This window comes from Vitis vinifera, chromosome 12 (genome assembly GCF_030704535.1).
Source record: "Vitis vinifera cultivar Pinot Noir 40024 chromosome 12, ASM3070453v1".
Lineage (NCBI taxonomy): Eukaryota > Viridiplantae > Streptophyta > Magnoliopsida > Vitales > Vitaceae > Vitis > Vitis vinifera.
In genome coordinates, this window is record NC_081816.1 from 2,130,977 (window position 1) to 2,148,367 (window position 17,391).

Here is a 17,391-nt window from a genome sequence, read left to right on the forward strand (position 1 = left end):
TTTAGCATTGGTCTCATCTTATTTATTTATTTATTATTGCTTTGCTGGGCCTTGACCTTGTTTGGTGACACAGTATTTGATGACTTATTCTCAGGCTTTACGTACATTTCCTGCTGCTGTCAAATTATTCTTGGCAACTTATTTGGTATTCCTCTTGGTCTGAATAAGCCTGGTCTGAGTTTCTGCTCTTTCCTTTTGTTGCAGGTTTTGACAGAATACATTCTTGTCTCAGTAACTAGTGCTGTAACAGTGACTATAGCAGGGGTTGTCAAGGAGGCTGTCACTATTTTGGTATGAGCTGTTGTTAAATTATTGATAAATGGATATGCAATTTTTTGACTGTTCCCATATATCTATGGTTGTATCCTGCCTTCTTGACTACCTGTTTGTCAGTCTCATCCATCTAAGCATTCTGATTTTGCCTACTTTCATTTTCTAAATGTTTATTTAAAATGCTCAAACATTTTTCTTTTTTGATAAAACAAGTAAATCTACTAGCCCCACTTTGCTGGACTAGGAAAAACCACTGGTACTTTCCCTCTTCAAGAACTGTGTAAGCTCAGGCTCTAACTTGGGACCTCTTATCCTTGAGTCAGTTGAGCTGCCTGTGGGGGCAATTGCCCAAACCTTTTGTATCATAAAATATAGGTAGCCTTAGTGTCATCTTATAACATTTTGCTTTTAAGTTGACACAAATAAATTTGTCATTGCTCAGCAAAAATATTCTACAGTTATAAAACACTCAATAAGCACTTCCCATTTAATCCATCCTGCCCTAATTCTATAATTAAAATCCTCCTTGCTATTACCTTCAGATCAATTTCATATCCTGGATGATCTTAGTTGTTTTATTTCATTTGTTACATGATTTTGGTTAGTTTTATATCCTGATCATATTTGCTCAATCATTGGCACATTGCTGATCCCTTCCATTTGTTTCCAAATCATTTTCTGACCTTGTATATTGCTGGTTCAGGTTGCAGTCTTTTACTTCCATGATCAGTTTACCTGGTTGAAGGGGGTTGGTCTGTTCACAATCATGGTTGGTGTTAGTTTATTCAACTGGTACAAGCAAGTCATCATTTAACATGTTTTTGAGCAAAGTTTATACATGTCATTGTTCTGCTTCCTTTGATCTTGTTGCTAAATGCAGTTAATACTCTGTAGTTTGTAGGACTATCAAGCTAATATGTTTTGTTGCTAAATGAAGTCTATACCCCAGTAATCACCTAAATGAAGCTTCAGAATATATATGAATCTATTTATATAGGCTCCATTTCTATAATAGGATGAATTCTTAGAACTCCACTGGTGTCAATAACTAGCATTGTCACCATCTATATGAAAGGAACTCTAAATATGTTGTCATTTTTGCTATAGAAACAACGATTCATTGTTGAATGAATCAAGAGTACAAGAAGGACAAGTTAACCTTGAAATGAGAGAAAACAGAACCATTATAAAGAAGGAAAACATGTCTGTAACAAGAACAACCAATGAGTTGAAGCTGCCAAAACTTCATATTTAGAGTAGGAAGAAATTTACATGAAAAGAAAAGATTATCTCCTTGCATTTTGTCCGAGGTTTACCTAGTTGAATCCTGCTATGTTGTGTGGGTTTGGTTGACAAAAAAAAAGTGGTTGTGTGTGATCAAGCCCTGAAGTAATCAAGTTTTGTGCTACATTGCAGATTACACGCCATCAAAATAGAGCTGATACCTTTAATTCAAAATATAAATCATGATAAATTAAATTATTTTTACTCTTCATTAAGTTATTGAGATTGATGAGAACAGTTAATTCATGGCTGACTTTGTGCTTTACATAGGTGTAGTTAGTCATTTTTATTTGGCAATCCAAATCTTAGATAGAAAAAGTTGACATTTTGTATGATCTTCCTTATAAACCACAGCCCAACCCCCAAGAAAAGGAAGGAATAATATGCTAAAAAACCAAATCCAAAGAGATCCCAAACTAATTTCATGTTTGTAATGAAACCTTTTAGTTCTTGAATAATATGATATCTTTGAGGTGTATGGCTCCTTTGTTAGCTATAAAGGCAGCTATCATAAGTTTTTAAAGCAAGAAATTTCCTCAGAATTGCCAACCATTTTGTTTGATGAAGTTTTGCAAGATTTTCCTTCCATTTATAGAGGTGCAATTTCATTAGGTGTGCACCACCTTGCAAGTGACTGTCAGCAAGGCAAACGATGAGATGTTCACCTGTAAATTCCCATCAGTTTAGCACTGACGTGTGAATATCAATGGTTCCAGCCTGCTAATCATGTATAGCATAAGCTTCATGTACACCATTGACTTATTCTCCAAGATGGGTTTATCATTGGTATTGATTTCTTGTTTTTAAGTCCTTTGTTAGTGAATGTTCTAAAATCTCGATTGATGGAAATAATTAAAAATTTAAGAGTTTGTTCCCTAGTCTGTGAAATCTGGTGTCAATGAGTCGATCATTAAGATCAACCAGTCAAGGCTTGCGTTGATGCAATACCTGTTTTTTACACTTACTAATTCATCCCAAGAGTGCCTAACCTAATTTGTCAAATATGATAAAGAGCCAAGCCTTAATCAATCTTAAGAGCATTGACGCATGCCATGCAAAAACTTGTAAGTGCTTTGACTTTTTTGCTGGACAGTAGATATTCTTTATTGTCATTATCATTAGGTTTCAGATCATGACCATTTAATGCATTTTGTATCCTGCTTCCCCCAACAGCAAAGTTCTCATAATATGTCTTTGTGTTGTCATCTTTCTAATTCTTACTTTTATTTTTATTGTTTAGATATCTAAAGCTACAGACGGGCCACAGCAATGAAGTTGACATGGGTGATGCTGCTGGTGATATTGCTGGCTCACTCAAATCAAATATTAATGCAAGATATGTTATTCTTGAGGAGGTGGATGAGCAAGAGGATAGCACTTGAAAGCCCTGGTTGACAAACCATTTGAACTCAATGAGTTTAAGTAAGACTTTAATTCTATCTTCTTTAAATGATTGTTACGTTGAATAATTTGGTTGACCTCTATAATGTTCAGTCTGTTCCTATGAGTTTCTAGATTCAACTTCTTATGCACCTATATAGTGGCATATGTGAAAGTAGCATTGATAGAGTTTCATACTTGTGTACCTTGCCAACAAAGTGCATGTTAATCATGGACACCTTTACTTGTTCTATGCTTTTCTACCCACTCTCATTTTTATCAGATTTTATTTAAAAATTCATGTGCCTTTCACTGTGTGGTATATATCCTATTTTGAAGAAATAAAATACAATAAATCTTCATATTAGAGGTGGTAGTGTTTTTTGTTTTTCATTACTCAATTTGTCTGAGTCTGTCTTTCCTATTCAGTTAAGTGGTATTTCTTTGGATTGAAGTAAGACATGTGGTTTCTTACATGATTCTCAAACTTGGATTAGTTTTAACTTTCTTACTTTCGTTATGTGGAATGATCCTTATTCAGGACGGATGGATTTTCAGGTTTGATTGATGAAGCTTGTAAGGTGTACTACTTATTTCCAGCTAGTCTCTGAATTAAACAATCCTGTGCTCTCTGAGCTATGCCTTCGGTGTTTTGGAGTTCTTCTGTTGGATCCATGGCAGGAATTTTTGTAGATTAAAGAGTCAAGCCAATAATTTCTTGACTTCTAGCACAAGGTAAGCAGAAAAAAGGGGGGAAAAAAACTGTGGTGTGGGAAGTTTCCTCAAGCTTTCGGCTGATGTAATATTTGTATTCGGTATTAAGTATGCTTCTTGATTCCAAAAATTGTCATTATTGATTCAATTTTTCGATTAATTTTTTCATTGATATTGAGATATTGAAGATGTAAATGAGCACAAGAAGCTATAATAGATATCTTCTTCTTGGTGTTTCAAATATCAATGTTTTGTTGGGTTGTGTTTTTACGTCGATGTAAATAATAAATCCACTTAGCCCTTGTTTCTATGGAAGGATTCCAGCTCCATTATTGTTCCATGGAGAGCAGCCTATATGCCAAAAAAGGAAAAAAAAAGAAAAATAAAAAAAAGCAGGAATGCATTTGATATTTCAGGGCAGAACCTGACGACTACTGTTCAGCGACAAAAATGGACTCTACAAGATTGTATCTACATTCTACCATTGATCAGTGCTTCAGCAACAAAAATGGTATGTTTCTCATGGTTGGCATGCCAGTTTTCTTCTCCTTTTTGTTGGAAATCCATGAAAAGAGATGTTTAGAACGAGTTGCAATAATGACCATGAGGTGGGTGCTGCACTGAAATATGAAATTATTCTTACCAACATTCGCCATGCCAACTTGGTGCCTCATTATGTCATTGGATTTTTCATTCCTTCCCTAGTGTTCAACAAAATTTCAGCCCTTTCCTCTGGACACATTCATTTCACTCTTTTTAATGCACTTCCATAGACTGGAAAACCTTGACGCAGTCCAACATGTATATGCCCCTACATAGCAATTTGGGGTTGGCATATTCCATTATGTCTACAAGGAAACCAACATAAGAGAGGCTAGCTATAAGCTGGATGGGAGTGAATCTATAGCCAAAAGACCAATATGTGACCCTCACATCAATGATAGATCACATAAGCAACAGCATATTGCCGTCCTCTTTGGTGATTGATTAAATATAGGTGACCTATCTAAGACAATGCACAAGTAGTATCTTCCACAGGATGAATCCTATGCTTATGGTTGAGAGCTGGAAACTAGGAAGCAATAGATGACAAAATATGTATCACTTCCTCATGTCATGAGGCAACCTATATAAATGTCTTAATTCATCCAAATTCCTGTTGTCTTCCTTTGTCCCTCTGTAAGCAATGAGCATCAGCCGTGTTCTGAGTTGTGTGCTACATTTTCTGAGTCTCTTTATCCCTTCTTTACACCATGTCAATGCCGAAGATCATCTAGTGGCCAACACACCATCTTTGAGGACTAACAATTTCTGGCTCAGTCGTCCTTCCTTCAACCCTGCCAGTTTCCTTGATGTCCATAATTCAGTTGCAAACCTATCATCCTTATGGGTTTACAAACCATCAGCTGATCATCATGTAAGCACTGGCAACAAGTCTATTCTTGTCCCAATCCTCCTAAGAGTAAGTAACCACCCCGCAGGTTTTGTATGTGGCTTCTACTGCAATTATGACTGCAGTGGCTTCGTGTTTGCTGTTCTCATATTCCCAAATCATAATGCAACTGATGACAGTATCCTGCGGGCAGATGAGCTGAAAGTAGTGTGGTCGGCTAACAGAAACAGTTTGGTTGGAGATAATGCAACCTTGCAACTTACTGAACAAGGAGATTTGGTCTTGAAAGAAGCTGATGGCACCACTACAGTTTGGTCTACAAACACATGTGGTATGTCTGTGGTTGGCTTAAACTTGACTGAGACAGGGAACCTGGTGCCATTCGACAGCAACAATGAGACGGTCTGGCAGTCTTTTGATCATCCAACAGACAGTCTACTGAGACAGGGAACCTGGTGCTATTCGACAGGAATAATGTCTTGTGAAGCTTCTCATGATCAGAGTTTTATCGAGCTCAAGGATACTTCATATATTCCTGCTCTCTTCTATAGTGAGGATGTACGGACGTTGAAAGTTGCAAGCAGGCCTGTCTGAAAAATTGCTCCTGCAAAGCTGCAATATTTACAAAATTTTTGAGTTTTAAAAGATGCTCTTTCCTATCTGAAATCTTTTCTCTCACGGATATGGCAGCAAATAAAGAACTACTTGATTCGACCGTATTCCTTAAGGTGCAAAACCTTCCAAAAAAGCCCAAGGCTCCTTCGCCAGACATTAATCGTCCCCTTGTCCCTCCTCCTCCCTCAAATACAGGGAGCGAGATTATAGTCATACTGGTATCCTGCTTTGCAGCTTTCTTTGTTCTATTTCTTACCGTCATGACAAGGCAATCTCTTTCTCTGAATAGATACGATGCCAAGGAAGATGAGGAGGATTATCTCCGCCAAGTACCAGGGTTGCCTACTAGATTCTCTTATGAAGTCTTGGTAGAGGCAACTGAAAATTTTAGTCAGAATCTTGGAAAAGGAGGATTTGGTTGTGTCTTTGAAGGGATTCTGAGTGATGGCACCAAAATTGCAGTCAAGTGTCTCAATGGTTTTGCTCAAACTAGAGATTCGTTCTTAGCCGAGGTTGAGACAATAGGCAGCATTCACCATCTCAATTTGGTAAAACTAATTGGATACTGCGCCAGTAAATCAAATAAGTTCTTAGTTTATGAATATATGTGTAATGGATCCTTAGATAAATGGCTCTTCCACAGAAACCAAGAGCTTGCCCTTGACTGGCAAACCAGAAGGAAGATCATCCTGGATATAGCAAAGGGTCTAACCTATCTCCACGAAGAATGCCAAAAGAAAATAGTACACTTAGACATTAAACCCCAGAATATCCTTTTGGATAAAAATTTCAATGCAAAAGTTTCTGATTTTGGTCTGTCCAAGATAATGGACAGGGACCAAAGCCAAGTTGTGACGACATTGAGAGGAACTTTGGGGTATTTGGCTCCTGAATGGTTCAGCTCTGCAATCACAGAAAAAGCAGATGTATATAGCTTTGGTGTTGTGACCTTGGAAATTTTGTGTGGACGAAAAAATCTGGATCACGCTAGGCCTGAGAAAGATATGCATTTGTTGAGTCCTTTCAAGCTGAAGGCAGAGGAGGGAGGACTGTCAGATTTGGTTGACAAGCATAGCGAGGATATGCAGGTACATGGAGCAGAGGTTGTGGAGATGATGAGAGTTGCTGCATGGTGTTTACAAAGTGACATCACTAGGAGGCCTTCCATGTCAGTGGTGGTTAAGGTCTTGGAGGGAGTGATAGCTGTTGAGGATAATCTGGACTACAATTTTTTCAATCCACCAGCCCAAAGAGGGATGGAAGCAGTTGGCTGCCAAGAGTTTGTCTTTGCCTCTCCACTATCTTCATCAGTCCTATCAGGACCCAGGTAGGAAAGTAAAAACTTCAAGCCACAAACGCTTCAACAATAAATGCTACTGCTATGGTCTTTGGGTTCTTTCTGCTCAATAGCTTCTATTGGATTTATCTAGCTGTCTTGGAGGTAATGGCAGTTTCTGTTTTCTTGGTTTTGTGGCAATTGTTTTCTGCAGGAAATTTGTTTGAATTATCATATACTCTCCTCTTCAATCCTTTTTCAGTTCAATCAATCCTTTGTCAGTTATTGAGATAATTGAAGACTTAAATGGGCACAGCAAGCTCTAGATATGTTCTTTTCGGCTTCTCAAAAATTTAGTATTTTGTTATGTCATATGGTCTGGCTTTTCTTGGATGCAAATAAAGCATTTGTTTCTGGAAATCATAGGGAATTTCATCCTTTTGAGCTACTTGATCGGGAACCTGTGACAATCATTAGTCCATTGGTGAACAGCTTAGTGACAAAAAATTTAGCTGGAATTGTTTGAACGATTTACTTGTAACAGATTAATTAGGTTAAGGAGGCAGGTAAAGCTATTTTTAATAACCAACACCTCAACTAAGGCACACTCTTCTATAATTTTGTCCAGGTTTTTTAAGGTGGAACTTTGTTCTCTTGTCATATAGGCAATGAGCATCAGCTGGAATCTGTGTTGGGTTTTTCACCTTTTCATTCTAATGTAAATACTTAACCAGTGCCAGACCTCATGATGATGTTGTTGTGACCCCTCTAAATCAATTACAAACATTCCATCTGCTTCCCATTTTCCTGATTTCACTGATGGATTGACTTTGAGCGTCCTTGTAGGTGTGAAACTTCAGCCCACCTTTGCCTGCTGCATCTTCTGCAATGGAAATTGTGACACTTCACCCATTTCCATCTTCATTGTCCATATCAACAGTGTTTCATAATCTCCACATGGCCCAAAAATAACCAGGTGTCTTGTACAACTTAATAATAAGATAGTTAGTGGGAATTGTGAAATAATATGAGTTTGGCAGCACAATAGTCCATACTAGATTAATGAATGGGATAAACTATTTTTTGTCAATAAAAGATGGGCAGCTTGATCTTTGGTTCCCTAATTGCTCCCTTGTAGAGCTTTGCAGACTACAGTTACACCTTTAGATCTACCCGAAGATTACACCTATTGAGAGTTGTAAACCGGCTTTTTATTAAAAGAACTGTTCATGCAGTGCTGCTTTATGTTTTTCTTGGTATGATTGATCTTATTTAGAACCATTCCAAATCTTTTGCATAGTATCCGTCCTTGGTGCTTTTTTTGGTATGTTTCTCATTATCACCGTATCCTAGTGTTTCAATTTTCCCAAAAGATAAAGGATTGTGATGAAGTCAATGGAGAACTTTTAGGAATATTCCTCAAGAAAATGAAGGAATGTTCATGAAATATTTATCTTATATACGAAACTTTAAGGCTATATTTGGTTCCCGGAAAATGCTAAGGAAAGAAAAAAAAATCATGTGAAAAATTAATTTCTTTAGTTTGGGTGACATGGAAAATATGATGGAAAAAAAATATAAAGGAAAATATTAAAGAAAATATCGTAATATTTTCCCTACTATTTTCCTTAAAAAATAATAAGGAAAATAAGAGAAAAAGAGAAGGGAAAAGTTGGGGGAAATTTTATTGGGCTTGTGCTATCGTCTTCATTGAGTCTCTTGTTCACCACTAACTTCCTCTTCACCAATCGCTATGACTTCTCACCGTTGTCGACCCTTTCAACGGCCACCACTATCACTTCGACCACCTTCCAGTACGTCTGAAAACCTACCCTTTTCAGGCACCCGAGTTCCCATGGATGAAGTGCGTTCTTCAAATCATGTTCCCATGAGTCTCCTTCCTTACCTAACCCAACATGAAAACTATCCATCCATTCTCATTGTACATAATATGGGGAAAAGAAAGAAGACAAACTTTTCAGATATAATATTCGTCAAACCAATACCTTAGATCTAAGAAAGAGAGAAGGAAAGAAGAGTAGAGACTGACCACTGTGGTGGAAGGGCGGTGCGCGGGTACCGAGAGCGGAGCTCCGCTGCTTGCTATGTGGCTACAATGGTTGTGTGGGAAATGAGAGAGGGATATAGAGTTTCTTCCTCTCATATATGAGTACCACTCTTCACTATATTTTTATAAAATTACAATATGACCCCTAATTTTTTTCAAAATTTCTAAACCTGCATCAAACTAGTAAGGCTGCGTCGGTTGAGTCCAACCCGAACCGAAAAATCCAAGCTCTCAGCCCAATCAAAGGTGGGTTGGGCTTGGATTGAGGCTTCACCAACCTAGCTCAGCTAAAGATTGAACTTAAGTATATATATATTTATTAATTGTATCATTATAACTTCTATCACATACAACACGAGAATTAAAAACTTGAAGTCAATGAGGTATTATATGAAGTGAAAAATGGATCAACACTTGTAATAATGATAAATTTATAAGAAACCCTAGTTTAAATTGACAATCATCTAAAACAAATTGTTGATTTTGTTTTCCTTTAATTTTTCCTTGATTTTTTTTTGTAGTTAACCAAACAAAAGAAAATAAATTCTTTTTTTTTTCCCTTGAATTTTCCATGGATAACCAAATAAGTGAAAAAATTTATATTCATTTCCTTAGCTTTTTATTTCCTTCCATTTTTCCTCCCAATTTTCTTTCTCTCACATTTTCTGGGAACCAAACATAGCGTGAAGGTACGACAATGAACTTCACGGGAGAAGCTTGGTGGGAGGTTGCATTAAAATGTCTAGATGGTTTAGGTCAAAATCAGAAATCATTCTTAAGGGAGGTTAAAACAACTGGCAGCATCCACCAAAGTCATTGGGATTTTCATTTTCAAGTATACTTCACCTTGAAATGTTTGTTACACCTTTCTTTTTAATTCATTTTTGGCGGGGACTTTGAACGGGTTATCCAACATATAGAATAAATCCATATATATTGAAAACTAAGAGCTCTATGCGATCTTCACATCAATGGTGGGTCACATAAGTAACGACACGCTATCATACTTGGCGATCAATCATATGCAGCAAAGGACAATATTGTTTGCTTCAGTTGTGGATGACACTAAATACAGATTTTGTTAGAAAATAGAAACAAAGGTTTAAACAAGCATGTTCATGTGCACATGCTTATTGCTATAAGTCTTCATCCTGCCATCTTCTCCCTTTGTCACTCCATGAGATATGGGCATCAATTATGTTCATTTTCTAGTAATTCTTTTCTCATCTTACCACCTTGTCAATGCCCAAGATGCCTCTTATCCAGTTTCCAATATAACATCTTCATGGATATTTAACAACCCTTCTGATAATTTCATATATTCTCTTTCTATACGTTACCTTTTCAATGCCCTAGATGTCTATTATCCGGTTGCTAATCTATCATCCTTGTGGATTAACAACCCTTCACCTGATCATTATGTGTTATCAGATGATAAGTCTATGTTGATGCCAATCCTCCATATGACGAGCACTAGAAATGCAGGTTTTGTATGTGGCTTCTACTGCAATTATGAGTGTGGTGGCTACCTGTTTGCGGTCCTAATATTCCCATACGGAAGTATTGATTCTTCAGGCAATGATCCAGTGGTAGAATTCCCAAAAGTAGTGTGGTCTGCAAATAGAAACAATTTGGTTGGAGCTAATGCAACATTGCAGCTCACAGGAGAAGGAGATTTGATATTGAAAGAAGCAAATGGCACTGTAGTTTGGTCAACGAGTACGTCTGGTGAGTCTGTTGTTGGTTTGAGATTGACCAAGACAGGAAACCTCATATTGTTTGACAGCAATAATACTTCTGTTTGGCAGTCTTTTGATCACCCAACAGACAGTCTCATTCCAGGCCAGACATTGGTTTCCGGGCAGAAAATGATTGCTAGTGTTTCAGAAAAAAATTGGTCTGAAGGTTTTCTTTCATTTTATGCTACCAGTGAAGGTATTGCTGCTTGTGTCGGGACCACTCCACCTCTGGCATACTTTTTCATGCGTGTGGGTAACACTGGAAGTATAAATGTTTCATTCAGTAAAAGGGGTCTCTTTCTATCTTCAGACGAGCCAATTTGGGAGTTTCCTACTGCATCTTTTGCTCGGTACATCAAGTTGGAACCGACAGGGCAATTGAGATTTTATGAGTGGATTAAAAATAGCTGGAGGGCTTTGCTTTTTCCCTTGCTAAGGGACCTTGATTGTCTATACCCTATGACATGTGGAAAATACGGAATTTGCTCAAATGGGCAGTGCAGTTGTCCCAAACCAGCTGACGGAGAAACAAGCTATTTTAGGCAAATATCTTATAACGAACCCCATCTTGGGTGTTCTGAAATTACTCCCTTATCTCGTGAAGCTTCTCATTATCACAGTCTTCTTGAGCTCAAGGAAACTACATCTTTTTCTTTTGCCCCCGAACTTGATGCCAGCACCGATATTGAAAGTTGCAAGCGTGCCTGTCTGAAGAATTATTCCTGCAAAGCTGCTGTGTTTCTGACTGCTGCAGATAACAGACTTTGCTATCTCCCATCTGAAATCTTTTCACTGATGAATATAGAAGTGTATTCTACATTATTGAATTCGACTACATTCCTTAAGGTGCAGAACGTCCCAAAAATTGAGTCTCCTCCAGCAGTCACTGATCTCATTCCTGATTCTCCCCCACCCTCAAAAAAGATTTCAGTTATACTGTTATTAAGTTTAGAAGCTTTCTTGTGCCTGTTCCTTGCTGTTATGGCATGCTATTTTCTATCTTTGGGTTTCAAAGATGCCAAGGAAGATGAGGAGGATTATCTGCACCAAGTACCCGGAATGCCTACTAGGTTCTCTCATGAAATCTTGGTAGTTGCAACTAAAAATTTTAGTCAAAAGCTTGGTAAAGGAGGATTTGGTTCAGTCTTCAAAGGGATTCTGAGCGATGGAACCAAGGTTGCAGTGAAGTGTCTGGATGTTTTTTGTCAAGCTAAGAATTCCTTCTTAGCTGAGGTTGAGACAATAGGTGGCATTCACCATATGAACTTGGTAAGACTGGTCGGATACTGTGTCAAGAAATCAAAAAGGCTCCTAGTTTATGAATATATGTACAATGGGTCCTTGGACAAGTGGATCTTTGACAGAAGCTCGGGGCTTGCTCTTGACTGGCAAACCAGAAGGAAGATCATACTCAACATAGCAAGGGGTTTAGCTTATCTCCATGAAGAATGCCAAAAGAAAATAGTGCACTTGGATATTAAACCCCAAAACATCCTTTTAGATGAAAATTTCAATGCAAAAGTTTCTGATTTTGGATTGTCCAAGCTAATTGACAGGGACCAGAGCCAAGTGGTAACGACCTTGAGAGGAACTTTGGGGTATTTGGCTCCGGAATGGTTCAGCTCTGCAATTACAGAAAAAGTAGATGTGTATAGCTTTGGTGTTGTGACCTTGGAAATTTTGTGTGGACGGAAAAATTTGGATCGCTCTCAGCCTGAGGGAGATACGCATTTGTTATGTCTTTTTAAACAAAGGGCAGAGGAAGATCAACTGTTGGATTTGGTTGATAAGAACAGTGAGGATATGCAGGCCCACGGAGCAGAGGTTGTGGAGATGATGAGGCTTGCTGCATGGTGTTTACAAGGTGAGGTCACTAAGAGGCCTTCCATGTCCGTGGTGGTAAAGGTCTTGGAGGGGGTGATCAATGTTGAAGGTAATCTGGAGTACAACTTCTTTTATCCAGCAGTCCCAATAGGGACTGAAGCGGTTGGTCATAGGGAGAATAATGTTATCATTGCCTCTCCCCTATTGCCATCAGTTCTATCGGGTCCCAGATAAGGATAAAGATTTCCAGCTGCAGGCACTTGACGGAAAGCACATGATTCCACCTTGTTCAACAAGAAATGCTTTTTGTTTCTTTGCATTGAATTTGGTGTAGTTGGAGTAACGGGATTGAAAGTACACAATAATTGTAATAGAGAAAAATTAAGGAAAGTTTATTTATCTTCCATCACTTTTGTTATTTAAATATTGCACAACACTTCATTTATAAGTATTGATACCTAAGAAATAGAAGCTTAGACTAATAAGAAAAATATAACTCTTGTAGGTTTTAGCTATTTAAATGTAGAAAATAAATCAATTACTCAACAAAATAAAAATAAAAATAAAATTCTAATGTATTTTTTAAAAACTAAATCAAATTATAATTTTTAGAAACTTCCTAAAATCAATATTACTTTCCAATATACCATCTTAACTTGATTAATTTGTAATAATCCAAGCAACATACTTAACATTCTAAAACCTTCAAACTTGAGAGGCTTCTTAAAACTATCAACAATTTGATCACGAGACATTGCAAATTTTAATTATACTTCCTTTTTCATATTGTAGTCCTAATAATATGATATCTTGTAACAATATACTTGCTTTTATAATAGAAAATTAGATTTTTTAACAATGTAATCACCAATTTATCTCTACATAGATGTCTATTGGTTCTTCTTGTTATAAATTAAGCTACTTCAACAAAATTTTGAGACAAACTACATGACAAATGCATGATGTTACCGAAACAAATTCCACTTTAAAAGTTGAAATTGTTAGATAATAGTTTGCTTCTTAATTTGAAGTCCAAGTGAATATGGCATCTCCCATGCACAAAAAGCATAAATTCGGCCGAAGGTACTCTTTTGATTGTCCAAGTCTCCACCCTAATCACTATCACTATATTCAATAAGCTTCAGATTACTAGAAGGTAAGTTATATAAACCATAATCAAGTATACTTTTGATGTAATGCATATCTTCATGTGAGTCACCATTGGTGTTTCTATATAATAACTAATAAGTCCCACTCTGAAAAGAATGTCCAACCTTGTAAAGGTCAAGCAAGATAGACTTACAATTGAGCTCTTATATTATGTTGGATCCATATTTTCTCATTCTTCATCATGTCTTAACAATTTAACCTTACATTCTACTAATGTTTATCGGATTACACATTCATGTAAAACATCTAAAGAATTTATTTTGCATAGTCTTCTTGGGAAAAAAAAAAAAAAGACTCTTTTTGGTTTAGTACTTCACTTCTATGTTGAGATAGTGTGATGTGAGATCAATGTTAGTATAGAACCCTTAAAAGCAAGACACAGATGATGTAATGAATGTGAACTTATTTTTTATTATTTAATAATATTTGATCCACTTTTACTTTTATTTATTTTTGTTCCATGCACTATATTTTTATGAGTATTGTGGCATGCATCTTTTGCATTGTATATGATTTGGATATAAATTAAAGGAGTTATACATAAGATCCAAGTGATCATTCCTTGTAAGTTGATGATTTGTTCACAACTAGTCATTGACTTAGGCAATCCATTTGAGGTTGTAGTGCATTACCTTTTAATTGGAGGGATGATTAGTCTTGCTTATTGAGATGAAGTTTCTATGGTGAGTGTACCAGTGTATATATATAGTTACACTTTAGATAGAACTCATAAAATAAGGTTATAACATAGTCATGACTTCACCAAGGTGCTATACTATGTTGTCTCTTAACCTTGAGAATATTGAAATTGTGTCAAAGTTAGTAGTAATTTTAACCTACAGGTGAGATCTTAAGATAATCATATATTTTCTATGGATTGAGCCATTGTTGATGAAAGTTAATAATAACATGCATTTTCAATAGAGGTATCATAATATCTTATGAGATTGAGACAATGTGTTAATTTGAGTGGTTCTAAGGATGTGTGTTAAAATAAATTATGGTCATAATAGTTTCTTAAGTGGAACTTAACAAAAAGCTAATGTTAAAATTTGATAAAATTATTTCTATATAACTTCTAGCTATTAACAAATTTTAAAATAATTCCCACATAACTTCTTGTCTTAGGGGCATAGAATGATTTGTATACAAATAATTTATAATTATAAGAATGATTTTTCGTAACTTTTGACTATATAATAATATACACAACTTCTAGTGATGATAATATATTAAATGAGATTTGTACATAGTTTTTGGCTAGGGTCAAACAAAATAATTTGCTTATAGCTTCTAGTTATATATAACATAATTTAAATGAACAAAATAAATATTAAAATAAATATGCAAAATTTATGCCATATTAACAACCTTGAATTAAGGATCAAAAAATTATCTTTGGATCAATTCGTGCTAATAAAAAATTACAAAGAATATGTATACAATTGGAATTGAAATAATAAAAAAAGAAAAAAGAAAAAAGAAATGAATAGTGAGAGGATGAGATAAGCTAGGAGGATCATGAATTAGTGCTTCTCAAAAATTGGTGTTTGGAAGAAAAACTCTTTATAGGCTTTACAAAATACCTTTCATTTAATATTCATTTACAACAAAAATTATTTATATTTATGATAATGCATAATTTTTCTATTCCACTTCACTTTTACAAAGCATTTACAACAAAAATTTATTTATATTTCTTATGATCCACGAGTTTTCTTTTCCACCCAAACCAACTTTTAATCTTACTCCATTTTTCCGTATTAAATCCCATTTTCCCTCAACTTCCTCCTGATGTCCACCTACTTTAAACGTGTCCTCTCTCTTTTTTCTCGTCATCATTTATTTTTATTTATTTTGATGAGGTTGTGTAGTAGTGATTGGGCTTGCCTCATTTCCTCCTGCTATACATTGGTTTCATGCAGCATGGATGGAAACGTTCAAACACATCTGTTGTCACCTCGCGTATCAGATGGGCCGCGTTGCTGCTAGATGGATGGACACGCGATTCTCAACACACAAGGGGTTCTTGATTCAGTGGTTGTACCTGCAAAAAGGCATCCGGACAGGGTGTCCGGATGCACCCTCCGATGATGTTGTTAGCCATGGTAAGAGAATAAGATATATGAGGCAGTTGGCCTTTTACTAGGTGTCAAGAGGTTACCAGGAGATCATCCCTTTCTTCTTCGTGTGAAGTCATATATATACAGCTTCAGGGGTACTGTTCCTCTCATTAATGGTGGGGAGATATTTTCTGTTGTGATGATGACAATAGGTGTTAGTAGGAGCACTATCATCCTACGAATGGCTGTCAGAGACCATGGTAGGTGATGCGGCTGTCAGAGATCGTGGGAAGCGATTATGCAGAATGATCGTGGGAAGTGACTTGCTGTCACTTCCTCTTGTCTTCTCATTCTGCAGGTGATAGGATGTGGGCCATGGCTGCTTGTTGTGATTGCGTGTAAGACTCGCTTTACTTTAATTGACCATCCAGACGATTTATATCCGGATGGATCATGCTGAATATCCGGATGTGTTTGTGGAGACAACCCGGGTGTCTACGTTCTGCCAGCGTCGTTTGCTCTTCCTTGGATAGGAGAAGCTGAAACGTTGTTTGTCTTTCCTTGGGGGGTTCCAGATAGGATAGTCGCACCATACGTATCTGTAGGGGAATCCGGATGATGATGGTCCGGCCTGACAGTATGTGCCACGCGTCACCATGAGCCGCGTGCCACGTGTTTCCCAAGGGGAGGGGTCCCTACATTGCCCCCCTTTTTAACTTGCCTATTTTGCCAAAAAATGGGCGGGTTAAAAATAACTGGGTTTTTGAAAATTGAAAAAGTCCATTCGTCTAACTTGGCCACGTGGCGAGTGGGGGTGCGGAAGCCAAAAAAGGCATTTATGGCGAGCCGCCGACCCTGTGTATCCCCAGGCAATATGTCGTTTCAATGATAACACGGCTGTTGGTTTGGCTTTCCGAGGGGTTGTCCTGCTATAAATAGGGCACTGTACCTCTTTTTGTATTTTTTCTACTGCATTCTCTTGAGAGCCTTCCTTCTTCTTACTTTTTCTGCGTCCTTTGCTTTTCTGAGAAAAACTTCGAACGACCTCGTTTGTTTGTTGCCGGTGATTTTATACCGAGAGAGTAACCGTTCTTCTTCTTCAGAGCTCTATTTGGTACGTACCTCTTTGCTACTGTCATTCCTTTGGTTGCGTTTGCCGGTTCTTTAAACTTGGTTCCTGGCTTTGTTTTGGACAAGTCGCTTGCAATTGTTTGTTTAATGTTGGTACTTTGTTGTTTGTTTGGAGGGGTTTTTGAGGGGTTTTTCTGACGGCTTTGAGTTAGGGTTTGTGTATTTTCTGATTGCTTGGTCTGAACCGTTTGCATTGTTTTTGCGTGTAGATTTTGCTTTGGCTTTGTGGTAAGAAATGGCTCCAAAAAAGACTGTTTCATCTGTCCGGGTCAGCGAGGCTGGCGAAAAGGCGATAGATAAACTAAATGCGAAGGAGTTCCGGGAGCGATTCCGCATCCCCCATGACGTATTGATAGACCTGGTGAACGAGGAGGCGGCTATTCCCACTGAGAAAGGTGGAAAAAACGCTATCCTCTTCACAAAGGAACAATTCAACGCGGGGCTCCGGTTCCCTCTGCCAG

At 37.2% G+C, this 17,391-nt stretch overlaps 3 protein-coding genes across 3 annotated transcripts; all 3 read left to right on the forward strand.

The window, feature by feature from the left end:
- Nucleotides 1–3,921, forward strand: LOC100243728 (probable sugar phosphate/phosphate translocator At1g06470; the record flags this gene model as incomplete). The annotated part of the gene is made up of 4 exons (XM_019223348.2): nt 1–291; nt 977–1,071; nt 2,798–2,979; nt 3,479–3,921. Coding segments are annotated over 3 exons (528 nt in total), but the record flags the coding sequence as incomplete, so codon positions are not given.
- A 1,631-nt stretch (nt 3,922–5,552) lies between these two features.
- On the forward strand, nt 5,553–7,388 carry LOC109123521 (G-type lectin S-receptor-like serine/threonine-protein kinase SD2-5). The gene has a single exon (XM_019223467.2). It carries the CDS (start codon nt 5,728–5,730, stop codon nt 6,988–6,990), a length of 1,263 nt encoding a protein of 420 aa, XP_019079012.1. The 5' UTR covers nt 5,553–5,727; the 3' UTR covers nt 6,991–7,388.
- A 2,799-nt stretch (nt 7,389–10,187) lies between these two features.
- LOC100253956 (G-type lectin S-receptor-like serine/threonine-protein kinase SD2-5) lies at nt 10,188–12,800 on the forward strand. Its single transcript, XM_019223349.1, has one exon. The coding sequence runs from the start codon at nt 10,188–10,190 to the stop codon at nt 12,798–12,800; it is 2,613 nt and encodes an 870-aa protein (XP_019078894.1).
- Nucleotides 12,801–17,391: the final 4,591 nt, after the last annotated feature.

Bases quoted from the DNA above. Each gene is read 5' to 3' on its own strand.
- LOC109123521 (XM_019223467.2), top strand. From the start codon at position 5,728: ATGGCAGCAAATAAAGAACTACTTGATTCGACCGTATTCCTTAAGGTG.
- LOC100253956 (XM_019223349.1), top strand. From the start codon at position 10,188: ATGGGCATCAATTATGTTCATTTTCTAGTAATTCTTTTCTCATCTTAC.